The sequence below is a fragment of the Lissotriton helveticus genome, chromosome 5_1, assembly GCF_964261635.1.
Source record: "Lissotriton helveticus chromosome 5_1, aLisHel1.1, whole genome shotgun sequence".
NCBI lineage: Eukaryota > Metazoa > Chordata > Amphibia > Caudata > Salamandridae > Lissotriton > Lissotriton helveticus.
Window position 1 is genome coordinate 2,067,992,675 of NC_136065.1, and position 26,881 is coordinate 2,068,019,555.

A 26,881-nucleotide genomic window follows, 5' to 3' on the forward strand; every position below is an offset into this window, starting at 1 on the left:
GATAAAACAGAGGTGATGACATTCGGGAGGCTGGACCCCATCTGGTCCCAGTGCTGGTGGCCATCAGAGTTAGGAGACCCCCCTCAACCTGTCACCAAGGTCCGCAACCTTGGAGTCATCTTTGATGACAAACTGACATTTCAGCATCATGTCAATTCAGTGGTCTCTTCATCTTTTTACATCCTAAAAAGAATTAAAAAACTGCTCCCTTACCTTCCACCATCAGCCGGTAGAACCTTGATTAGTACACTGTTTTTTTCCAAAACTGATTACTGTAATGCCCTTTTCTTGAACGCTCAGAAAAAAGTCATCAACCAACTCCAACTAGTCCAGAACGCCTCGGCCAGAGTCCTCTTAAACGTCCCCAAATTCACATCCATTTCCTCTCACATCCGCCAACTACACTGGCTCCCTGTCAGGAGCCGGACAATATTTAAGGCCCTGTGTATCACCTACAAGGCTGTCAACAACGTGGGTCCACAGTTCCTCAGAGCAGCTTTCCGCCCGCTCGAGTACCCAAGAACACTCCGCTCCTGCTCTGCACATTTGCTGAAAGTCCCTCGAACAAAAAAGGTCAACTGGGGTGACAGGTGTTTCACTATCTCATCTTCCAAACTTTGGAACACACTGCCCCTCCACATCAAAACCGCCCGACCCTCCTCAGCTTCAGGAAAAAACTAAAAACATGTCTCTTCCCAGTATAACTTACCACCTCAGTGATGGTTCTGTACTCAAGCGCCGAGACACCCCCGGGTATTTGCGCGCTCTAAAAATGTCACAAACATAAACATGAGTTGAAAGCCCTATCAACTGATCTTGTCCCTAGGATTATTTCTCTTCTCTCTTCTGCGAGCAGGCCTAGTGAGGCATCTAGGACTATGGATCACATGGTCCAGCCTTCAGGTCCCTCCGCTTCTGAATCGATCCCACTAGTCCATGCCAATGCCTGTCACATGGGTGACGAGGTCCAACCTTTGACCACTGATCCACGTGACTCGCTCAACACTAACACATCCTTTTCCAAACTTACCCTACGACCTAACGCCTGTCACAGTGGATTTGAGTCCCACCTTTCGACCGTTGATCCAGATGTCTCGCAACTCCAGCACGACCATGTCAGAACCTAACCTAGACCCTCCGAGACAAATGCCTTCCATTCCGTCTAACCTGTGCAGAGAACCCCGTCGCAATCTTAGTTGCAGTAACACTAACAACCTCACCTGTGATGATCTCCCAGTCATCTCCCTCCCCAAATCCACACCGTCTGAAATGTGTACTACTTAACTGCAGGTCAGCCACCCATATCTTCGACCTCATCCAACACAACGATTTAGTCATTTTCATCCTTACTGAAACTTTGCTAAATCCAGCGTCTGCAAACTTGACAACATCACCCCCGGGCGACAATCTCCCTTTCACTGAGCAACTAATGGAAATTCTCTCTAGTAATGTTGACTCAGCGGTATCAAAAATATTTCCTGGTGATTTCAACCTCCATTGGTCTAACACCAACGACCCCGCTGTATCTTGCATTAAATCTTTCTTAACTGATATCTTACTCAGCACTGTATCCAACCAACTCATAACAAAGGAGAAATGTTAGACCTCATTATTTTTAAAGAGCAGTCTATCTCCATTGAGTCCATCACCCCTTGTGACTGGTCCGATCACCACTGCATCCTCTTTGATATCAACAGGAAAGTATTGATGAGAAAGATTCAACCTCTAAGATCTGGAAAAGGGACTTAAGAGCTATAAACTCTGGCGAACTATCTGCCCATTGTAAATCTGCCCTCCCCTCTCAAGCTGATATATTTGAGGTACAATCACTCACCAACGCCTACAATTCAACCACCTCCAACATCATGGAGACTATTGCTCCACTCCAACAAAAAAATTCCTCAGCAAAAATATCCAAACCGTGGTATAATTAAAACCTAAACTCAGAACGCCACAACCTTAGGGTATTTGAAAGGTCATGGCGAGTCAATCCCTCCTCGGACCATCTAAAACTACTTAGATATGCCAGGAGCCTATACAACAAGCAAATCAAGAGTGCTAAGGCGACTTACTTTAGACACCAATTGGATCAAGCGGCAAACCGCCCCAAGAAACTCTTCGAATTGGTCAAACAACAATCAGTCGTTTAGTCTAACCAATTTGATCCTGGTGGCAACCCACCTTCTTCGGTCTTGCCTCTTTCTTCACGGAGAAATCTCGAACAATCTCCATTGACCTAGCCGCTAAGAATACTTTACTTCCTTCTCCCATTACTACCTCACCCATTGACTACTCTGTGAGGTTTAAATCGACCTCCTCAAATCCCAAGAACAGTGCATCATGGTGCACCTTTACCACCTTTAGTGAATATATCTTCAAGATTCTTCAGAATATCAACTCTTCCAACCACTTCAGCGACCTGTTGCCCCATTCTACTTTCAAAGAAATCAAGAATGCTCTGATACCCACATGGAGTAGGATTGTTAATGCTTCCCTAGCACAAGGCATGATTCCATCTCACTTATCACTACCTTAATGTTTACTCAAAACTGGCTAACGGAGAATCATCTACTGCTCAACACCTCTCAAACGGAATTCCTACTCATCTCCTCCCCTCCTCCCCCGACCCCGAATCTCATCCTCAAGTTGGACCTCTTCACTGCTTTCAGCTGTACGCCTCTTATCGTAGACGCAGCCAAGTCTCTCGGTATCACTATGGACAAGCACCTTGAACATGAAAGGTCACATCAGTAATGTATGCAAAGGAGCCAACCACTTGATGAGAACTTTAAGAAATATCAAACCTTTCCTTCCCCCAAATGATTTCAAGCAAATGGTTCAAGCGCTTGTCTTGCCGAGCTTAGATTGCGGCAGTACTACCCTCTGTGGCCTTCCCAAATACTTTCTGGCTCCACTAAGAGCTGCACTTAATTCAGCTGCTAGACTGGTTACGGATTCCAAGCGAAAAGATCTTATATCACCAGTCCTAAAATCCCTCAATTGGCTGCCCTTCAAAGCACGAATTCAATTAAAGATTGCTGTTCTCTCACACAAAGCCCTTCACCTAAATACTCCTACATACCTTGCAAAAAAATACTCCTACGTACCTTGCAAAAAAACTTACCTTATCCTGTTTAGTAAGAGCCTCAAGAAGTGCCTCTTCCCTCCTCCTGAAACCACGTATCCTTAATAAAAAGAGAAGTTGCCACCGGGCTTTCTCCGGAGCCGCCACTAAGATTTGCAACTCTCTCCCACAGGAAGTTCGCAGAATCGCCCAATTGACGGCGTTCAAAGTGGAAGCCAAAAGATTCCTAATGAACAAATTCATACCCTAATAGGGTTAGTCGCACAGGCCCATTGACATTGAACCTGCTGACTTTGTTCTTATTTTTGTTATAGCTCCCCCTTGAACATTGTGTTTCACCCTTTTTACCCGCCTACACTTGTTTTATTGTATTACCCTCCTAGTTGTATTCTGTAATGTATTCTCTTTCTCTCCCCAACTCTTTTGGATATTGCCTACAGACATTGTTTTTGTCTTCCTCCCATCGTATTGTAAAGCACTCTGTTATCCCTCGGGATCTTGCCAAGGGTATTTCGTGAGCCAATTCTAAAATAAAGGCTCTGTAACGTTGGGAGACTACCAAGGCCCGTGACGACCCGTGCACTGGTGCCTTGGGTTCACTGTAGAGAAGACCATCCTCCCAGTAAACGTGGAAGTTCCCTGCAATGTTACCGGATGCCTGGGCTTCGGCCTGACGCCTCAGACCCTCAAGGGTAGGGCACTCCTTCTGGCCCTGACGGAACTCTTCCCTGGTAGGCCCCCCCTCCACATGCCATTCGGCAGGGATAGGTAGGTTTTCCAGGGAGACATCCCCCTCCGTGGACTCCGGGGTGTGGATGCCGAGGCAGGGATCTCCTGTCCCCGGATCTCTCCTTCTTTGGCAGCTGGCTGTGCCTTTGTTCCAGGCTCCAGCCCTGGCGAACTCCTCCGGGTAGTCGCGGACCTTGTGCTGGCACAGGTCCAGTCAGGTGTACCCAGCATCTCTGAGTGAGTCCGGTATTCCACCTCCTTTCAAGCATTGTGCTCCATATCATTCCCCAAAAGACAATCGACTGGCACGGCAGGGCTTACGGCAACTCGAAGAGGACCTGCAACCCCTCCCCACTCAAAGGGAACCTCGGCCACAGGGTAGTGGCCTATTCTGCCGTCAGCCATCGCGGCGGGGTGGAGTATGTGTGGAATCACCTGCTCTGGGGACACCAGATGACTCCTTACCATAGTCATACTGGCACCTGTATCCCTCAGAGCTTCCCCTCTTTGGCCATTGATGGTGACCCACTGCCCATACTTGGTAGTATTTGAGGGCCCCTGGATCTTAGGAACTATCTCCTGATCTCCCAGGGACACTAAGGTGACTCCCGCCAAGCAGATAAGAACAGACATTAAATTTCAGCAAGATCAGACGTTTAAGTAGATGACCCGTGGTGTTCTGGTTACCAGTTTACTCGAGTAATGAGCCAGCAATAGTGCTATTAATGGTAGCTCGCTAGTTCCAGAATGTTAGTCTTTCCAGTACAGGCTCTCCTGGCCTATTTGTCAGTTCCCTTCAGGTTTCCAGGAAATAGTTCCTTTATTATACCCTGTGGCGATGCCTCTGTTTTGATGTCCTTCCCCAGCTCCCAGAACCCAGCTTACTTATGGCAGAATTGATGTTTGTCCTAATTCAGCCAACCCGTGCAGCGGGAGTCGTCACCTCACCACAGGCAGACTCTTCTCTTAGCGTCCGCTCTCTCCCCAGCCAGGCCGACTTACTCTCTGGGCCTGCGCCGGAGGGAAGACGCTACCCCTTCACCTTCCAGCTGACTCCTCCTCAGCACGATCACTCCCCCAAGACACTTCCTCCGCCTCTGGGGTAAAAGCCTCGCTTCACTGGGCCTGCGCGGGAGGGAAGTTGCGGTTCTGCGGCGCCGCCCCTCTGCCACGCTGACTAGATCCCTGCTGGGCCTGCGCAGGAGGGTGACGCCTCGGAGCTATACGGCCGCCTTGGAGCTAGTCAGCAGCGGCTCCTGTGGCACCTCTCACACAGTCTCCTCCCCATCTCAAAAGGGGGTGCAACTCCCACCCGGGCACCTCCAACTCCGATGGCGCTCAACAGGTCCCCGGCAGTCCCGTCCCTGGAAGGAGGGGGGAAGTGGCTCTCGAACAGCGCTCCTCAGCGCAGGTAAGGGGACAGCTCTTTTCAGGTTTCTCATCGTTCAGGAAACGGGGGGGGGGGGGGGTGACAGAGGTTCACCGTTCCTTCTCTACAGGGGGGTTTCTCAGGGTCGGAAAAAGAAAAAAGAACGGCTCTTCTTACTGAGGGACCTCAAGGGGGCAGTACTCTTGACTCAGCACGAGCCCCAGCAGTCACTTAATTTGATTCAGGAAAAGCGTCAGTTTCTCCTATTCTGTGGAGTTCCCAGGGCAGAATTCGATAAAGGTGTGTCTACACCCGGTCAGGTCTAAGGCCGGGGGTGATGACAGCAGAAAGGACGCAACCCTTGAAGGAAGTCAACCCCCTAAGTGTTCCACTCCCCTGACGCTTCAGCCTGCACTCCAGCTAGCTCTCCGATGACACCAAATGGCCGCCCAGGTGCTAACCTTATATACCCCTGGACCCAGGTCACTAGAATGGGCCAGAAGGTTCTAGATCCCTCACTAGTCTATGGGCCAGTTCCTGAGGTAAAATTCTTTGGCAGTTGGAAGCTACCATTTTGTAAAGGATCACCTCACTACCACCTCCATTTTAATAGAACACCTGTGCCCCGTCATGGTGTAAAAATAATGAGGCACCCAGAGCTCTAAGGACATCACCAATAAAAAGTATGGTGGACGAAAAGGGGGGAATAAAATGTAGGAGGCAGAAAGGGGAGGAAAAGGAAAAAAAAGATAGGAGGGACCACCCAAAGGGCTAACAGGTCTAACAGTGAACATGAAAAAATTATCAAAACATAATACAATAAAAATAAAATCTACCCAGAACTATTGATGTTTCCGGGCTTTAACACCATCAAGTACATAATCCTCTATCCATTTTGGAGTTTTCCTTGTCCTTTTCCCAACACTCATCTCTATCTTTAGGAACAATTAATTGCTCCAATGTCGTTACTTCAGTACTTTCATCTGATTGACTTACATCACTACAAGGCTTAGCAGTTCCACTTGGACCTGCACCTTCAACCTTCACCGTGCTCTCCACAATCTCTTCAAGGTCTATTCGCACACTGACACCATTCTTGCGTTCGCTATCATTGGCAGGGTCAAAGTCCAACCAATGAAAATCACCAGGAATATTTTGCTGCATAGATTGATCACCTCCAAATAATCTGGAAGTTAAAGCAACACAATGCATGTTCCACACTTTACCACTTCTGACTCTAACAGCATTATTCAGGACTTCAACAACTTTCTCTGGCTCAAAAAATTGACTTTCACCCTTTTTAACCAGCCCAGGTTTCTTTATGCGAACCTAATCACCAATGTCCACAATGGCAGGTTTGGCTCCCCGTTCATCACCGGAATAAGCTTTTAACAACCTCACCTGTGATGATCTCCCAGTCATCTCCCTCCCCAAATCCACACCGTCTGAAATGTGTACTACTTAACTGCAGGTCAGCCACCCATATCTTCGACCTCATCCAACACAACGATTTAGTCATTTTCATCCTTACTGAAACTTTGCTAAATCCAGCGTCTGCAAACTTGACAACATCACCCCCGGGCGACAATCTCCCTTTCACTGAGCAACTAATGGAAATTCTCTCTAGTAATGTTGACTCAGCGGTATCAAAAATATTTCCTGGTGATTTCAACCTCCATTGGTCTAACACCAACGACCCCGCTGTATCTTGCATTAAATCTTTCTTAACTGATATCTTACTCAGCACTGTATCCAACCAACTCATAACATGTTAGACCTCATTATTTTTAAAGAGCAGTCTATCTCCATTGAGTCCATCACCCCTTGTGACTGGTCCGATCACCACTGCATCCTCTTTGATATCAACAGGAAAGTATTGATGAGAAAGATTCAACCTCTAAGATCTGGAAAAGGGACTTAAGAGCTATAAACTCTGGCGAACTATCTGCCCATTGTAAATCTGCCCTCCCCTCTCAAGCTGATATATTTGAGGTACAATCACTCACCAACGCCTACAATTCAACCACCTCCAACATCATGGAGACTATTGCTCCACTCCAACAAAAAAATTCCTCAGCAAAAATATCCAAACCGTGGTATAATTAAAACCTAAACTCAGAACGCCACAACCTTAGGGTATTTGAAAGGTCATGGCGAGTCAATCCCTCCTCGGACCATCTAAAACTACTTAGATATGCCAGGAGCCTATACAACAAGCAAATCAAGAGTGCTAAGGCGACTTACTTTAGACACCAATTGGATCAAGCGGCAAACCGCCCCAAGAAACTCTTCGAATTGGTCAAACAACAATCAGTCGTTTAGTCTAACCAATTTGATCCTGGTGGCAACCCACCTTCTTCGGTCTTGCCTCTTTCTTCACGGAGAAATCTCGAACAATCTCCATTGACCTAGCCGCTAAGAATACTTTACTTCCTTCTCCCATTACTACCTCACCCATTGACTACTCTGTGAGGTTTAAATCGACCTCCTCAAATCCCAAGAACAGTGCATCATGGTGCACCTTTACCACCTTTAGTGAATATATCTTCAAGATTCTTCAGAATATCAACTCTTCCAACTACTTCAGCGACCTGTTGCCCCATTCTACTTTCAAAGAAATCAAGAATGCTCTGATACCCACATGGAGTAGGATTGTTAATGCTTCCCTAGCACAAGGCATGATTCCATCTCACTTATCACTACCTTAATGTTTACTCAAAACTGGCTAACGGAGAATCATCTACTGCTCAACACCTCTCAAACGGAATTCCTACTCATCTCCTCCCCTCCTCCCCCGACCCCGAATCTCATCCTCAAGTTGGACCTCTTCACTGCTTTCAGCTGTACGCCTCTTATCGTAGACGCAGCCAAGTCTCTCGGTATCACTATGGACAAGCACCTTGAACATGAAAGGTCACATCAGTAATGTATGCAAAGGAGCCAACCACTTGATGAGAACTTTAAGAAATATCAAACCTTTCCTTCCCCCAAATGATTTCAAGCAAGTGGTTCAAGCGCTTGTCTTGCCGAGCTTAGATTGCGGCAGTACTACCCTCTGTGGCCTTCCCAAATACTTTCTGGCTCCACTAAGAGCTGCACTTAACTCAGCTGCTAGACTGGTTACGGATTCCAAGCGAAAAGATCTTATATCACCAGTCCTAAAATCCCTCAATTGGCTGCCCTTCAAAGCACGAATTCAATTAAAGATTGCTGTTCTCTCACACAAAGCCCTTCACCTAAATACTCCTACATACCTTGCAAAAAAATACTCCTACGTACCTTGCAAAAAAACTTACCTTATCCTGTTTAGTAAGAGCCTCAAGAAGTGCCTCTTCCCTCCTCCTGAAACCACGTATCCTTAATAAAAAGAGAAGTTGCCACCGGGCTTTCTCCGGAGCCGCCACTAAGATTTGCAACTCTCTCCCACAGGAAGTTCGCAGAATCGCCCAATTGACGGCGTTCAAAGTGGAAGCCAAAAGATTCCTAATGAACAAATTCATACCCTAATAGGGTTAGTCGCACAGGCCCATTGACATTGAACCTGCTGACTTTGTTCTTATTTTTGTTATAGCTCCCCCTTGAACATTGTGTTTCACCCTTTTTACCCGCCTACACTTGTTTTATTGTATTACCCTCCTAGTTGTATTCTGTAATGTATTCTCTTTCTCTCCCCAACTCTTTTGGATATTGCCTACAGACATTGTTTTTGTCTTCCTCCCATCGTATTGTAAAGCACTCTGTTATCCCTCGGGATCTTGCCAAGGGTATTTCGTGAGCCAATTCTAAAAGAAAGGCTCTGTAACGTTGGGAGACTACCAAGGCCCGTGACGACCCGTGCACTGGTGCCTTGGGTTCACTGTAGAGAAGACCATCCTCCCAGTAAACGTGGAAGTTCCCTGCAATGTTACCGGATGCCTGGGCTTCGGCCTGACGCCTCAGACCCTCAAGGGTAGGGCACTCCTTCTGGCCCTGACAGAACTCTTCCCTGGTAGGCCCCCCCTCCACATGCCATTCGGCAGGGATAGGTAGGTTTTCCAGGGAGACATCCCCCTCCGTGGACTCCGGGGTGTGGATGCCGAGGCAGGGATCTCCTGTCCCCGGATCTCTCCTTCTTTGGCAGCTGGCTGTGCCTTTGTTCCAGGCTCCAGCCCTGGCGAACTCCTCCGGGTAGTCGCGGACCTTGTGCTGGCACAGGTCCAGTCAGGTGTACCCAGCATCTGAGTGAGTCCGGTATTCCACCTCCTTTCAAGCATTGTGCTCCATATCATTCCCCAAAAGACAATCGACTGGCACGGCAGGGCTTACGGCAACTCGAAGAGGACCTGCAACCCCTCCCCACTCAAAGGGAACCTCGGCCACAGGGTAGTGGCCTATTCTGCCGTCAGCCATCGCGGCGGGGTGGAGTATGTGTGGAATCACCTGCTCTGGGGACACCAGATGACTCCTTACCATAGTCATCTGGCACCTGTATCCCTCAGAGCTTCCCCTCTTTGGCCATTGATGGTGACCCACTGCCCATACTTGGTAGTATTTGAGGGCCCCTGGATCTTAGGAACTATCTCCTGATCTCCCAGGGACACTAAGGTGACTCCCGCCAAGCAGATAAGAACAGACATTAAATTTCAGCAAGATCAGACGTTTAAGTAGATGACCCGTGGTGTTCTGGTTACCAGTTTACTCGAGTAATGAGCCAGCAATAGTGCTATTAATGGTAGCTCGCTAGTTCCAGAATGTTAGTCTTTCCAGTACAGGCTCTCCTGGCCTATTTGTCAGTTCCCTTCAGGTTTCCAGGAAATAGTTCCTTTATTATACCCTGTGGCGATGCCTCCGTTTTGATGTCCTTCCCCAGCTCCCAGAACCCAGCTTACTTATGGCAGAATTGATGTTTGTCCTAATTCAGCCAACCCGTGCAGCGGGAGTCGTCACCTCACCACAGGCAGACTCTTCTCTTAGCGTCCGCTCTCTCCCCAGCCAGGCCGACTTACTCTCTGGGCCTGCGCCGGAGGGAAGACGCTACCCCTTCACCTTCCAGCTGACTCCTCCTCAGCACGATCACTCCCCCAAGACACTTCCTCCGCCTCTGGGGTAAAAGCCTCGCTTCACTGGGCCTGCGCGGGAGGGAAGTTGCGGTTCTGCGGCGCCGCCCCTCTGCCATGCTGACTAGATCCCTGCTGGGCCTGCGCGGGAGGGTGACGCCTCGGAGCTATACGGCCGCCTTGGAGCTTGTCAGCAGCGGCTCCTGTGGCACCTCTCACACAGTCTCCTCCCCATCTCAAAAGGGGGTGCAACTCCCACCCGGGCACCTCCAACTCCGATGGCGCTCAACAGGTCCCCGGCAGTCCCGTCCCTGGAAGGAGGGGGGAAGTGGCTCTCGAACAGCGCTCCTCAGCGCAGGTAAGGGGGACAGCTCTTTTCAGGTTTCTCATCGTTCAGGAAACGGGGGGGGGGGTGACAGAGGTTCACCGTTCCTTCTCTACAGGGGGGTTTCTCAGGGTCGGAAAAAGAAAAAAGAACGGCTCTTCTTACTGAGGGACCTCAAGGGGGCAGTACTCTTGACTCAGCACGAGCCCCAGCAGTCACTTAATTTGATTCAGGAAAAGCGTCAGTTTCTCCTATTCTGTGGAGTTCCCAGGGCAGAATTCGATAAAGGTGTGTCTACACCCGGTCAGGTCTAAGGCCGGGGGTGATGACAGCAGAAAGGACGCAACCCTTGAAGGAAGTCAACCCCCTAAGTGTTCCACTCCCCTGACGCTTCAGCCTGCACTCCAGCTAGCTCTCCGATGACACCAAATGGCCGCCCAGGTGCTAACCTTATATACCCCTGGACCCAGGTCACTAGAATGGGCCAGAAGGTTCTAGATCCCTCACTAGTCTATGGGCCAGTTCCTGAGGTAAAATTCTTTGGCAGTTGGAAGCTACCATTTTGTAAAGGATCACCTCACTACCACCTCCATTTTAATAGAACACCTGTGCCCCGTCATGGTGTAAAAATAATGAGGCACCCAGAGCTCTAAGGACATCACCAATAAAAAGTATGGTGGACGAAAAGGGGGGAATAAAATGTAGGAGGCAGAAAGGGGAGGAAAAGGAAAAAAAAAGATAGGAGGGACCACCCAAAGGGCTAACAGGTCTAACAGTGAACATGAAAAAATTATCAAAACATAATACAATAAAAATAAAATCTACCCAGAACTATTGATGTTTCCGGGCTTTAACACCATCAAGTACATAATCCTCTATCCATTTTGGAGTTTTCCTTGTCCTTTTCCCAACACTCATCTCTATCTTTAGGAACAATTAATTGCTCCAATGTCGTTACTTCAGTACTTTCATCTGATTGACTTACATCACTACAAGGCTTAGCAGTTCCACTTGGACCTGCACCTTCAACCTTCACTGTGCTCTCCACAATCTCTTCAAGGTCTATTCGCACACTGACACCATTCTTGCGTTCGCTATCATTGGCAGGGTCAAAGTCCAACCAATGAAAATCACCAGGAATATTTTGCTGCATAGATTGATCACCTCCAAATAATCTGGAAGTTAAAGCAACACAATGCATGTTCCACACTTTACCACTTCTGACTCTAACAGCATTATTCAGGACTTCAACAACTTTCTCTGGCTCAAAAAATTGACTTTCACCCTTTTTAACCAGCCCAGGTTTCTTTATGCGAACCTAATCACCAATGTCCACAAAGGCAGGTTTGGCTCCCCGTTCATCACCGGAATAAGCTTTGGCATGATGTTCCATCAACTTATTGCGAACTGAAGAAGGCCAATGACACAAATTAGACTTGTATAACTAAACAGGTTTGTACTTTGTTCTAGGTTTCCGTCCCCTCTTCACAAAAGGTGAGAGACCAGTGCAATCATTCTTAGTCACCCTGTAAGCCCAAACAACCTTGTACAAATGCATCAACCAATAAAGCCTTGAATTACATGCTGATTGAATAACCCCTTTAATCACTCGATTAAACCTTTCCACAGCACCATTTCCACTGGGATTATATATCGAGGTAGTCTTCTGAATGATGCCAACTTTTATAAAAAATAATCCTTGGGTGCTTTAGACATAAACTGAACACCATTGTCTCAAAATGGTCCTAGGTAACCCTCCAGATACAAAAGTATTGTCTAAAAATTCCGAAATCACCAAGGTATTCCGTCTAGGCCACTTGGAAAACAGATTGAGTAAGACAACAACATACTTTTGATCATTCCCAACAGGTCCAAACAAATCAATGGCCACAGAATCCCAAAGACATTGCTGCGGTACACATTCCAACATGGAAGGGCATAACGTTTGTAATGTTTTATCGCTGTAGAACATTTCCTACAATTTCTCAAATATCTCTCCACTTCTGCATCAACACTAAGCCACCAAAACAAATCTCTTACATTTTTTGACCATACAATACCGAAATGACCATCATGACATAACTGGCTAATGACTTTCCGCAATCCAGTGGGCGGTACAATTCATTCACCTCTCAGAACAGTGCCATTCTCAATACTCATTTGTGATCTGACCTCCCAAAAGGGTCTCAATTTCTCATTACATTTGGATTTATTCACCCAATTATTTTGAATGCACTGAGTAACTTGCCTAAGTATGTCATCCTTTCCACACTCAAGCGACCATTCCTCTTTACTTACAGCACAGCCTCCTTCATCATGCACAAATTGTCACAATCGTCTTCAGTCTTTAAATTTAAGCGTCAATCTTGATAAGCAATCAGCCAATATGTTGTCCTTACCAGGTAGATACACTACTTTATAAATAATATATTGCATCCGCTTAGACAGTCTAGCCATCCTAGCAGAAGCATTCACAGTACCTTCTGTTGCTAGCAGTTTGACAAGTTTGTGATAGCAAAAAATAGTGACCCGTTTTCCCCCACACAAAGGCTCTAAAATGATTCAGGGCCCAAGCACAAGCTAATGCCTCTTTCAATTGCAGGATACCTTCCTTCAGTGGGTGTCAAAGCTCTTAATGCAAACAAAACAATTACCTCTTTACCAACAGTATCCTTTTGCGTTAGTACAGCTTCTAATCCTTTTCCGCTTGCATCAGTGGTGATATAAATATCCAGTTGCGGATCAAAACCTTCTATGGTCTGAACTTTATCAATGGAAACGAAATTCCTCTTGACATGCCTTTTGACCATTCAAATTTGGCTCTACTTTTTAACAATTGTGGCATATTAAATCTTCTGGTAGCAAAATTGGGATCAAATTTGGAGCAATACTCCACTAGTCCTAAAATGGATCTTAACTCATCCTTGTTGCTAGGTGTAGGAGCTTCTTTAATGGCATTTACCAGAGTAGCCTTAGGCTTTACCCCATCAATGCTGATTTCATGACCTAGGTATGAAACTTTCTTCAGCAAATTTACACTTGGACAATTCAACTGTAAGACCATTGTCTCTTAAAATACACAACATTTTTAAGTCTACAATCATGACTTGCTTCTCATCCTCTTAGCCAAATTGTTGAGTACAAATACACATAAACAGATTAATGTAGGTACTACTTTATTGTCTGGAGCTTGCAGCAACACGTCCAGCTTCTCTGCTCAATTTTCTCCTGGTGACACATACAAGCTCTGAATTCTAAACCCAATATTCCAACATAGAATCCCCAGTTGCCAAGCAATACTTAAAAATAACACAACATATCTCTTAACCATATAGCCTGTTCACTTTAAATTTTCTTGAGTGCTGAACTCAAAGTTCCTACAGTGACCTCACAGTACTAGGCAGAACCTTGAATTGAGATAGGTCATTGGTGTGGGAACATCCTGTGAATCACTGCTCGAGCCAATCTTGGTGGTTTCTGGGTGCAGGAACTGTGTTAGTGGATTTCACGCACAGCGACGTTCATCTGTAAAGATCAGGAATGTATCCACCCACATCTATATTCATTCCTGTTGTGGATTGTTCAATGTCTCCGTATATATGCGAGCAGCCATTGCGTACACTCTTATGAAGGAAGGCGGCTCGCTCCTGGCGATGGCACTTACTCAGTCACAGCCCACCGAACAGATTGAGAACCTTGTGTCAATGGGTAAGATGGGCCTGCTGATCCCAAAAGCGATTTGTGGTAGAATTTGGGCACGCATCCAGATTGTGTTAACATGTTTATGGTGGAATGTTAAAAGTAGTGAATAGTCTGAGTGGGTGGCCACTGGTTACTTCGCAGCTGTCTGGTTTGCTAAAAATTCCTTTAGGACTTTCAGAAAGTTGACCTAGGAATGCATTCTGCCGGTTGTTTACCATTGGCTTTGTGGTCTGCTTTAGGCTCCCCAGGTTCAGTATGTCCCTCCCATTGCCTAAACCGTGTTTATGGTTTTCTTCCAAGAACTCCCTTTCTGTAAACAGTCCTTTAAATCTTGTTCTTATCTTGTCACATTTGCTCTGAAGTCAAAGACCGAGGTCAAATGTCAGGTGCTGTCTTTCGAGAGTGCTTCTGTACTTTCCTTTCTCTGGCATCACAGTGAGTGGATTTATGCAGCAATCTTACTGGATATTAGGGATAGGAAAAAGGTTTTTTCTAGCACATGATAACATTTAAATGAACTGTAAGTATTTCAGAACTAGGAACACAAGTGAAGCTAGTCTTTTGTTATTAAGTGTGTTGGAAACAAATACTTTAATATGATCAAAACAATCATTACACTAGGCAATGCAATTCTCTATGCTTCTCTACTCTGCGCCACTGCGCTCTACTCTGCGCTCTGGCTACTTTATTCTTAACCACTACACTCTACGCCAATGCACTCTGCACAACTGTAGTTGCTCTCTACTCCACTTAACGCTCTACTCTGCAACGCTGCACTCTCCACCACTGAACTCTACGCGCTACTCTACTCCACTCTATGCTATCCCACTCTATACCACTGCCCTCTATACCACTGCTCTCTATGGCACTGTACTCTACTCTGCATCATTCTATGCTACCCTATTCCACTTACACTACTGCACTCAATGCCACTCTACCGTGGCACTCTACTCGGGCCTGCTGAATTCAGTGGTTCTCTGAATTCAATGCCACTCCACAATACACAGTCCTCTCTATGCCACTCCAGTGTATGCCACTGTACGTGACTCCACACTATGCCACTCCAATTCTTGACATTCACTGTCACTCCACTCCATTCTCCTATATGCCACTAATGTTTAGCCATGCTGAACAGCAGCCACGCTGGTGTACGACATGGCTAAAACATAGTGGTAAAGCCAATAGCTCTTGCATAGGCGAGACCTGTTGGCTTTGCCAATGCTTCTTTTTAATTAAGTAGCAAAAAGTTTGCAGTGGCCATACAGCCACTGCTCTTCTGCAGTTGGCACTTGGATTGCATTTCCTCATCACCATCTATTGCGAAAACAGTTTTGTGTTATTGAATCTATCTTGTGGAATTAGAATGTTGTTGGGTTTCGATGTTGCTGGGGGAGTGAAGCGTTTTAGGCAAGTCAGTTTGACACTGGCTAGCTTGGGTTACTACGCTAATGTTGTCTCAAATTTATATCTGTCATTTGTGTGTGAATACCCTCACTTTGCAACAGATTTAGCAACAAGGAGCCAGCTTCAAAATGTACGATGTGCTGAGGTAGTTCAGAACTCAGATTTTTTGTTTTGGCCAGTGACAACCAAAATAGCAAATTTGCCTTCGCCTTAGATTGTGTTGCTCAATACAATCACTGGGTCCTGCTCTAGAGGTGGTTACGGTTGAAGGTGAGGTTTACCGTATTCTGTTTTGGCATTTGAAGTTACTGGTCTGTCTGGATCTCAACAACCACATATGCATGTGTTCTGACTCTTGTCTCGAGCAACCGACGCAAGCACATTGGCATCACTATTCTGTTCATCCTTGGAGTGGTAGCTTTTATGTGTAGCACACACTGCACATAGACACTTGTCAGCAATGCAGTGCGTAATCACGTATGTAATTGTCAGAGCCATCTTGTCTAGGGCACATTAATGGGTAGGAGTTATTGTACACTGTCACCGTGCTAATTTCTCAGTGATGCTCACACCACTCTGATCTAGAAGTGGGTGTTATTTTTATATTGCGGTGGTGCGCACACTCAAACCGTTTTTTTCTGTGCACATTGTGTGAATGCCTCCTAAGTGCTTGTGTACTGGTAGTGCGCATACCTACTACAGGGTGCTTCTCTGCATATTTATTGTGAAGTGCCCACTAAATTAACCCCATCTGCGCATTGTGTTCAACAGTATAACGTTGGTGGAATTCTGTTTACTTTACATTTATTTTTTACTTTGTTAGTAAGTATTTATGCATTTCTATGTTGGCATACATCAGTTTTTATATTTTCTGTATGGAGTCGTTCTGTTCTATTAGTACACCTCCTTTTTATAGCAACCCGGACCACCTGTCAAGGAATAAGAGGATTGGGTAGGCATGTTCGAGTAGTTTGTGGAAGTTTGTGATAGTCAGAATTTTTCGGCTTTCTAGAAAGGCGGTTTTGTTGTTGAATGCACTTGGGATGGAAGGCCAATAAATATTTAAATATTTCTCAATTGGGGGAGGAGCTACGCTAGCAACCAAGATGGCCGCTTAGGCTCCCGGCTCCGCCGACCTCCGTCCCCCGCCGGATGATCCTGCTACTAATCCTGAATTTACACCCTGCCTCCGGGCGTGTGAACTGCTGTGCTGTACTTTGGAGCGCTCCCGGGACTTTTACCAGCTTGGTGGACGGAGTTATCTCGAGTTTCAGTTTGGGGCCTACACCAGCTTGTGAGCCGGGGACCCGAGTACTGGCCCAGCCGGGATCCAGTTGAACATCATCGGCCGTGGGTGATCGACAGGATCTGGTCTCTGGATGTGGAGAACTTTGTAAGCCCGATTTTGTCGGCGGTCGTTGATCTGGCCTACAATCGACGGAGGGTTGACGAGGCACGATTGTGGCTGTGGGCGGAGGTCCCTGACCCGGAGACCCGGTTTTTCCGCCGCCGGTGTTCTGAGTCGGGGTCTTCGATTGCGGTAGAAGAGCGCGGATTGTGGTCTTGGTGCGCCCTGAGTCTCCTTCCGTGACAGTCCGTCCCAATTTTACCGGTTCCCCCGTGGATGACCGGGCCTCTGGGGGACGGGATTATGGTCGACCCGGAACAAAATGTGTTGGGACGGACGGAGTGCGAACCGTCGATGCGGACTGTACTGGCAGCTATCGGGGCTCATTTCCATGCACTCTATATCAGAGATGCCAGCCTCTAGTACACCTCACTACCTCACGCCCTTTACCATCAGTGATGGAACCATATCAGTTAAACAACGTTTGTATTATACCAGGGATTGCATTGCCTTTGTGGCTGCCCGTGTACCGCCTATAGATGCCTGTAGTGTATGAAACACGCCCGATCTCTTCCTAGCAGTAGACATTCTGTAGGACATTCTGTAGCGTTAGCTATCAGAGATGCGTGGGTCTCGAGATGTATCATGTATGTACACCTGCTTGTTTGTGAGATTGTGCTCAGGATGCTCATGCACCTGTTGGTGTCCGCATCCAGCATTCAGTACTCGGTCACACCACCCTTGGTGGTTCACTCCTGGCACCTCCCATCTCCTGGATCACCCAGTCACCCTTCCCTGCCTGCTGCAGTTAGACCCGGGTAGCCCCAGGTGAGTGATTGCCGTACCCGGCTGGCTCTGCTGACAGGACTATATGCCAGAGTTGTGCACATCTGGGAGCCTCCCAAGCAATATTTCTCAACTTTCCACCTTTAAATAACTCTTGAACTAGAGTTAAGCACTCCCTGGAAAGATGGGGACCCCGGTACTCTGCCTCTAAATGTGGTTTTATGTCCCCCCCCCCCCTTATTTACTTGTCTTTTTCAATGCACAGTCTGCACAGCTTTCCCCATTCAGCTACGTTGTCCCTCTCTTGTGCGATCGCAATACCCGCCCCCCCCCCCCCCATATTGAAGTAATAAACGGAGAGAAGCGAATCACGTCAACTAGAACATATTGAAGGGACAGGCAGTGGCGTAGGAAACCAGCATTTGCAATGCAATAGGTCTGGCTAAAATACTGTACCATTAGCAAAGCCAAAAGCCTTCTGTTAATCTGCAGTGCAGAACCTACCTAGGCTTACCTGTGTTCCTCTTCTGGTAGGTGTAAAAACTGTTGAGGCCCTTTCTCGGTTTTGTTAGTCATGAATTTGTGAAATTGTCATGCAGGCTTCTTCTGGGGGCTAAAGAGGTTTGTTTTTGACAAGCTACACTGTCTCATCGATATTAACTGCCTTGAGCTGTTTCTGACTTTGTTGCGCTTTTTATTCTGTATAAGCACACACACCTTGGGTTGGCCTATAAAGCTTTACGGTAAACTCATTTTGTGAGCTGAATTTTTTTTTAATCTTGTTGCTGTAAGGGAAGGGCTGGAGTAGATAAGGGGTCACACTTCTATGCTGTTATCAATTTTGCATTGTTGCTCTGTGTTTTCCAGTCTGTCTGAAGGGGTTTCATCACACCCTTGAAATAAAGTTTCTTGGTGTGTAGTGCCTTGATTCATGCTTGTGCCACCACAACACTCTGCACGAGTCCTGCCTGAAAGAGGGCTAGATGGGGTGCTCTTCCTCTGAGAGAAGTGCATTGTGGGGAACATGATGTAGTTCTAGTGCATGTTGAACACCCAAGCCAGCGCCGCCTACTGGGTGCATGTTAGTACTACATACAGAAGAGGGGCTTTGGCAGTATGCCATACCACCCTAGGAAGAGCGTGCCAGTGCTGTGGGGAGTTAATCCTAGACGGTTATAACCCTTTTGGATGTGGTCTTGTTTTGCGTAGCTTTGTAAAACCTATATGTTGGTCCACTTTATTTATTTGTGGGCATCAAGTCGAGAGAAAGCTGGTTTTGTCGGGGATGTGTTAGGATGCCTTGGTTTCGTTGTTTGTTGTGACCCAACCCTGACAGAGGGTTTGATTGTGAGTGGTGGTGGTAATTCCTTTGACGTATTGAAGGAGGACTGGTGACATTCACCTGCTCTTGAGTCACCTAGGGCCGGCTCCCGGGAATGTGCATGCCTTCTGCAAGGGTTGAGGCATTCCTGAGCTCTCCCTGGGCTCCGTGCCAGGATTCCTTTCCAGGGAGTCCCTTCACTCACCTGTTCATCCGGTTTGACTGCTGAAGTACTGTCTTGCTTGATCTCTGTCCTGCACCGGGAGGAGTTTTGCTTCGGTTGCCTGATGCTTCAGTTTCTCCGTGAGAAGGAAATGAATGAGGGGGCTGTCAACAAAGCAACAGTGGATGCAGAGCGACAGGACGTGAAGCGACCTCCCAGCAGTCGTGTCATGAATATAACGGAGGCCCAGATATGTGATTCCTTGTCCAGGTATTACTCCTGGCGGAACAGACATGCTGGTAACTATGGCTGGTTGGTTTTTGTGGTATGCTTTTATTCTTGCTGGTCTTCAAGCTGTTTTGTGAATGGTAATTATTTTTGGTTGCCAGACCTCCACCTTGGGAGGAAGGATGGCAGGTATGTGAATAGTCTTCCATATTACTGCATTGCAATCTGTGACCTCAAAGGTATCCTATTTCGCGTTTGATTACGATAAGCCACAAACGTTTCTCTTGATGGCCATATTACCAACATCAGCAGGTAAAAAATTGAGTTTCCCCTCCTTATGTCCTCACCTTTCCAATTGCAGATCTTTGTGTCAGCCACATAAAGCAACAAGTTATCTTACTGGCTATATCTACGCACGTCTCCTCTGAGGATTTAGAGTAATTTCTGTGGCGTCCCTGCGAGCCTCTAGAGCCTGTTCAGTAGAGGTTCTTTTCTGTACTCATTGAGCCTCTGGATTTTCTTGAATCATACAGGTGCTTGCCCATTCAGTCATTACCCTTTAGGCACTTTGTATGTAATCTCTACGTCAGTGTATAATCATTCAAGCTTCACCTGCTCTGTTGTATTCCACTGAAGCTGAGGGATCGGCTAAGTGTGCTTCCTCAAACCTTGTCTTTCGGGAGAGGAAGATAGAGAAACAGATGAAGAAATATCAATTGATTTAGTCTCCTTGTTTGTTTGTTGGGCTCACTGGTATCAGACAGTATATTGTCGTTCATTTAGTCCTTGACTTTGGAAGGAACTGCCCCATATGATCCTTGTGGAGGTCTGCCTGCTTCCCCTGCATCTAATTCTTACTCTCTCCATGAACTTGTTTCCACACCCCCTCAATCCTTGGCATCTCTTAGGAATGCTCACTGGGATGGGGTACGTTTTGGGTATTAAAGCATAAACAATCGGCTTCTGTACAGCCTAAGTTCCTTGTGAAATCACAGACTACTTAAACATCTTTTAGTCTAGCACCCAAAATTTAGACTAGGGAAATTTCGACTTGACAATAATATCTTCCAGATAGAAGTGTGATCTGCATTTAACTTCTAAACCTAGCCTAACTTGTGTCCAAATTATTTTAGAACGGCCTAAATTTGTTTTGCAATGTGAATTTCTTTAGATTCTTATGTTGTACATTATTCAATCCGTACACCCGATCGTCACCTTCAAATTCTTTTGTCTGCCTCTGGGTCAGGAAGCAAACCTAGTATCTCCAGGAGAGTCACAGCAGAGCCAAGAAGTAGACAACGTATCATTAATAAAAAACTGCAAACCTCACAAACCCTTGATTTGGGCTTTGAAAATGTTTTGAAAAACTAAAAACTAAAATCATTCTACACCACGTTCACTGTTGTGGGTCGGAGAATGCACAAATGGCGAGGTTTCAGACGTCATGGGAGATCATGAGCACTCCCTTTAGGTTCTGCACGATGTGCCATCAAAAATTATGAGCAGAAGAACACTCTCCAGGTTCCTAACTCCTGTTTGCCGAATTACTGTAGTGCTGAGAGGTGCAAAGGGTGCCCAGAGTTCCAACCCAAGAACCTTAAAGTCTGGAAGAAGATGAGGTGACCATACCATGCAATTATGCAGTTTCAGCAGAAATCCCTTCATCGTGCTCCTCTGTCTGTCCAGTGACGTGGAGGGGAACTCAGGAGACACTGAGCTATTGCAAGGAGACGGATCTGACTGAAGAGAGCTGCATCAACCATGAGAAACAGGAGCCTATGAAAAAGACGTTTAGGGAATGAGAACCCAAGACAAGCTCATGTAACATCACAGACCTCCAGTGCTGCTGAGCTGATTACCTTTGGCTTAAAGGTCTTCAAAGACCCCCTCAATGCTGCCCCCGAATTAATGTCCTAGATTTTGTGGAGGTTAGTGGATTATACCACCAATCAGGGCTTTTCTTGCCATACAGAAACATTTCAAAGCTCACCTCTTTAAACTCTACCTTCCATAGTTTTTCTCTTTAACCTAAACCAAGAGCATTGTAATTAGTTTTTTATGTCAATGTTGTACGGCAAGCATAGCTTCTTAATGCAAAGCATCTTTGTGCACAACTGACTAGACCAGTTTTCTATAAATACTGTAAATGGTGGAATCAAGTTCAGCTTAAAACTTGTTTCGGGTATATTTATGTTGAGTTATTGTCTTGGTTTTGCAGCAGATATTTTTTTAAATCTACCTGTTGCATGTCGCATCTGGGTCGAAGTTTTTGAAAGAGTATTTTTAGTATGAACGTATATGGTCAGTTATATCAAGTCTGCAGTATGAATCTACCTTTTGTGCTGAACCAAGACCACTTACTGGTGGTCTTATTTCGTGCAGCAGTCAAATATTTACTTGAAAGGAAGGTTTTGTAATTAGAGGAATATCTCGTTGAGGAATAATGGAAACTTCGTTTACCAACGATCCCTTGATGCTCCGTTCTTCCACACAGCTACAAAATACTAAAGACCGTTCAATCGGGAGAAGTAGCCGCTTAGCTCTGATCACTTTAGTCTATCTTCAGCAACATAGCTAAGCCATCTCCATTTGAACCGGGTGTGTCAGTCAGGTCTGTAATACTGAAGTTTGCCACATTGAGATTTTACAGATAGTCAGGTTTTTTTTACTGGCTTGGACACTGTGAAATGGGCTTGAAATTGAAGCTATTCTCCCTGGCAGTCCGTATTTAGACCTGGGAGAGGAATGGAAACAGTTATAATAGGCAGTAGCACAGGCTGCTTTTGATTCTGTTATTCCACTTGATTTATAAGCAGCCTATGACCCAAAAATCACAAAATCCTTTAACGCCTGGAAAATTGGGCTGGTGTCAATGCAACAGCTCTGCAATAGTGCTTCTCGTTCCCCTCTAACTGAAGCCAACACATGACTATGCATTAAATTAACAAAAACTGGGGGCGTGGCTTGGACGGCGGTGGTAATGGCCGCCTAACCTCTTACCTGCCGCGTACGAGAAACACCTTATGCCGCCATAGGAGAAATCCACTGTAATTACAGGGCAAAACCAGCCGGATTCGGACGTCGGAACCCCCGAGGCACACTCTGAGGGTGTCTGTGACCTGAAGTATGAGCGGGAAGTGCCCTTTCTGACTCCCGCTCCTCAGCGCTCATCGGCCCGTGTTAATCAGGAGGAGCCACATCCTGGGATCTGCCCGCCACCTCAGAAGGAGTCGCATGGGTCACGGATGACCACGGAGGTGAGCGGATATCACCATAGCCCGCCACGTGCCTGCCACCAGTGTCCCGACACCGTATTTCGCCATGCTTGAGCTGTCGAAGTGACCCTCGGGTCTCGGCCAAGTCTGACCCCAAAATGGTGGCCCGTTTCACCCGGCGCAACTCCCAGCTGCAGTAAGGCCCCCACTGGGTGTCTTTACCATCCCTGGCCTCGCCGCTATATATATAGCCCTTGAACTGGAGCGACCCTCGCCAAATGTGTCTTGTCTAGCGCCCTCACCTGCATTATTCAGTCCTCCTGAAGAGCCTTGCCTGACCTCAAAATGGCGGCGGCTGGGACATTTTTTTGGCGCGAAGATCCCCGTAATTAAGACAAGAGCCCACCATGTCACCAAAGTCTCCTTTTATGATATTGCAGGCACCAGGGGCCTCAGGATACACGCCAAATCGTCGGTGCTCCTAACCTATTCACATACTCTGCCACCTCAAGCCAGGACCCTGCAACACTCTCTCAGAGAGTACATCAGCGGCTCCTACACGCTCTGCTGCTGAGTGTCCATACTGCCGCTGTATCTCAATTCGCCCTACACCCTACTGTCTCAGGGTTCATGGGGGAGTGACGTATCTCCCCAAGACCCAACTCGCCAAACGCCAAGACCGGGTACCCTACTGCCCCAGATAACATGAGGGTTCCTGTAAATCACTGAGACGCGCTCTAAAGAAGTGGAACACAGATCACCGCCACGCCAACTGTGCAAAAGGCAGTCGGGGAAAAGGTATACTCATAGACGACGAATCCTGTGTGGTGCCCACCATACAGCCAGCTCACCTCGCCCGCGTCAGAGCCTTCACTCGGCCCCTGCCTCAGCATTCCTACTTCCACTAGAACTGGTCCTGCTGTCAAGCTGGAAAACCTCCGCTTCACCGCTAGCCCGTTAAAGAAATCCAATAAAATGGCTGAGAGAGAAGACAAGAAAAACACCAAGAAAGTGAAGCCAGAATCGTCCGTATCTGACTCACCTATCAAGGCAAGAGCGGACCTCAACAGCACCCTGGATATGATCCTCAAGAAGCTGGCGGAGGTGCATGATCTTGCAAAATCAACGAAGAGCAATACCGATACAATGCAGCTTGAACTCACGGCGATAAGGGCCGACATGAACTCGCTCCACAAGAGCTTAGATGAGGCAGAGCAAAGAATAAGTGTTGTTGAAGACAAAACCAACCTCTCGACCAAAACTATTTTCCAGCTTCAGAGATCACTGACTCCCTTAGACGCCAGAATGCAGAATTGGAAGACTGAAACAGGAGGGGAAATGTTCGCATCTTTGGAGTTCCGGAGAATGCGGAGAAGGACGCTGACTCCTGCGTTGCTTTCTTGGAGGCCTGGATTCCTTCGGTGAAAGGTATTTCGTTCAACCATGACTTTGAGCGTGACCAAGCTCACAGGGTTCCAACCTTCATCCCTCATGGATACAAAGGCCCCCGACCACTGATCTGTAAACCACTGCGTTTCCAGCACACTGAAGCAATCCTGCAATTCGCTAGACTCAACCACTCCGTCACCTGGGGAGGCCACAAAATCACCTTCACTCAGGACTACTCGAAAGACACGATGGAGGTCAGGAAAGGATTTCTAGCACAAAGAGAGAAGCTAAGATCAAAAGGTATACAGTTCTCCTTTGCAGGCCCAGCTAAATTTAAAATCATCACCAATGGCAGACCGCGCTTCTTCACCAACCCTGATGATCTGGCACAATTTTTGGACGACCCACCTACTCAAACAATGGACTCATCTAACATTGCATCTAATAAAAGGAAGACAGAAATTCATGAAGCTGAAAACTTACCCACGGGGCAGGATTGAGATGCGTGCAATGAGTAAGCTAAGGTTTGTGTTACATTAGCTGGTTCCCTGCATCCAAAGTGACCCCAGCCGCCAGGTAGGACCGGAGTACGCCTTCCTTGGTCCCCACGTGGCATCTTCAGTCTGCTCCTTGGGAAACTGGTAGATCCCAAGGACTTACCTATGTCTCTATCGATTTATACGCTCTGTTATGGAATCATTCACACCTGTGATCCTTGCGTGGTCACCGGGCCCCGCTGTTCTTCCCTTAATGTTATAGTCCGGTATCTCGTTAAACTTGTAGTGGTGACTACTATTGTTTGTGTTTCATAGCTGGTTCCCAGCACCCAAAGTGACCCTCGCCGCCAGGTAGGACCGAATTTCACCTACTTTTGGGCCCCACACTACGTCCTTAGTCTGCTTCTTCTTGCTACTTGAGGAACCGGAAGCTCCAGATTAAAGGTCTTACCTAATGATTTTACTGTTATATGCAAGGGTTAATTCCGTTATTAGATTAGCTTAAGAGTTACTCTCCTACAAACAATAGCTAGACACATTGATTTAATGTTCTATTATTCTCTACTGTTAGGATGACCCATGTTAATATAGAGAGCCGGGATAGTACATGTTGTAAGACTGGCCTTTAGTTACTATTAGTAGTTCGTTTCTGAAATAACATGTTGATAACTGCGACTCTGACATAGTCAATATGCTCTGCTGTTCTTCCGATGGTTTTGTAGTCCTGTATATTGATACACTTGTAAACCCAAACAGCTCTTGCCTCTATAAGCTCTTTAACAATAGCTTGAAGTACCCTAGTTATGCCCTGTTACAAACCAATAGATAGATTTTACGATTTCTCCTATCATGATGTCATCTTAATCTCATCCTACGTCGAGCTCGGACGGTACTGCCGTCGCTGCTCCTTCAATCTAGTTATGGGAGGGGGGAGGGTTGGGAGGATGATGGGGTGGGTAGAGGGAGGGAGAGGGGGGTGGAGTTGGGGGGGGGGGGAGAAAATTCTTGGATTGTTTCAGTATGCCTTTTATGCTCTTGTTTTGTTCTTTGCTGTGTCCTTTTATTTGCAACAGTACAGATCTCTAACAAACAGAATTGCTTATGGTTGCTTGCCTACCACATGCGCTTTCAGCCCTTTTCTGACCTACACAAAGATTTCAGCAGTGCCAGGCCAGCTAGCGCAGCCAATTATACAATAACTCTTCGCTCGGTAGGTTCATCATTCCACAAGCGACTCACTACAGCCTCATGACCCACACCATGTCTATATCGGAAGGCCTCAACATTGTCTCCCTAAACGTTAAAGGGCTCAATCACCCGGTTAAGCGGGGGAAGGTCCTAGAATATTTAGCCAAAACCAAGGGCGACATTTTCCTTCTCCAGGAGACCAAATTATCTAATGAGGACGCTGAATTTATCAAACAACACTGGATCTCACACACTTTATGCTCCTCGGCAGTACACAAAAAGAGAGGGGTCCTTACTTTTATTTCGAAAAAATCCAACATTTCCTTAGTATCACACACTCAGGATACCGATGGAAGACTAGTCATGGCTCACCTTCTGAAGAGCGATGATCACATCCACGTTCTGAATATTTATGGCCCTAATGGAGATGATCCGATCTTTCGGGACTCACTCTCCCCCATACTCGAAAAAGTACCTCAAGATGAACTACTTATAGTTAGGGGGGACTTCAACCTACCCCTAGACCCAGTAATTGACCGCCAATCAAATTGCACCTACCACACCACCCGATCACACGACAGTTTAAAACGCCTCTGCTCCAAATTTGACCTACAAGACTCATGGCGCCTGCAACACCCTGACGGCCGTGATTACACGTTCTACTCGACTCCCCATAACTCCTACTCCAGGATCGATTACATTCTTATTAATAGCCCCTTCACTCACCTCATTGAGGAGACCAATATCGCCCCCAAACTGGTCTCAGACCACTCCAGCATCCAAATTAAATTAGTAGGCTCCAGATCTATCCTTCCCCCGAAGAGATGGCGCTTCAACGATGATATTTTCACGGAACCAGAAAACAAGACAAAAATCGAAGCAGCCATACAAGACTACCTAGCCTTGAATGATACTCCGGGCTCGGACATTGCGAATGTTTGGGACGCACTTAAAGCCACAATAAGGGGGGTGATTATTGGCATCCGGGCACAAACTAACAAGACACTAAACCTAGAACTTGTTGCTTTAGAACGAGATATTAAGAATCTGGAACTAGCTCACGCTGCGGACCTTCACAATACTTCGTTCCTAAATG

The 26,881-nt window shown here is 46.7% G+C and overlaps 1 protein-coding gene across 3 annotated transcripts in view; it reads left to right on the forward strand.

Annotated features, from left to right (window-relative positions):
• CSNK2B (casein kinase 2 beta) overlaps window positions 1–26,881 on the forward strand; it is a 113,162-nt gene that overhangs the window by 36,635 nt on the left and 49,646 nt on the right. Inside the window, exon 1 of one of the 3 annotated variants that reach the window (XM_078645997.1) lies at window positions 19,425–19,567. The exons of the other annotated variants lie outside the window; for them this stretch is intronic. Within the exon in view, the coding sequence (XP_078502123.1) occupies window positions 19,498–19,567 (70 nt within the window). The 5' untranslated portion in view covers window positions 19,425–19,497. Of the gene's footprint in view, window positions 1–19,424; window positions 19,568–26,881 lie in introns of those variants that run through there. 3 annotated transcript variants of the gene reach the window in all.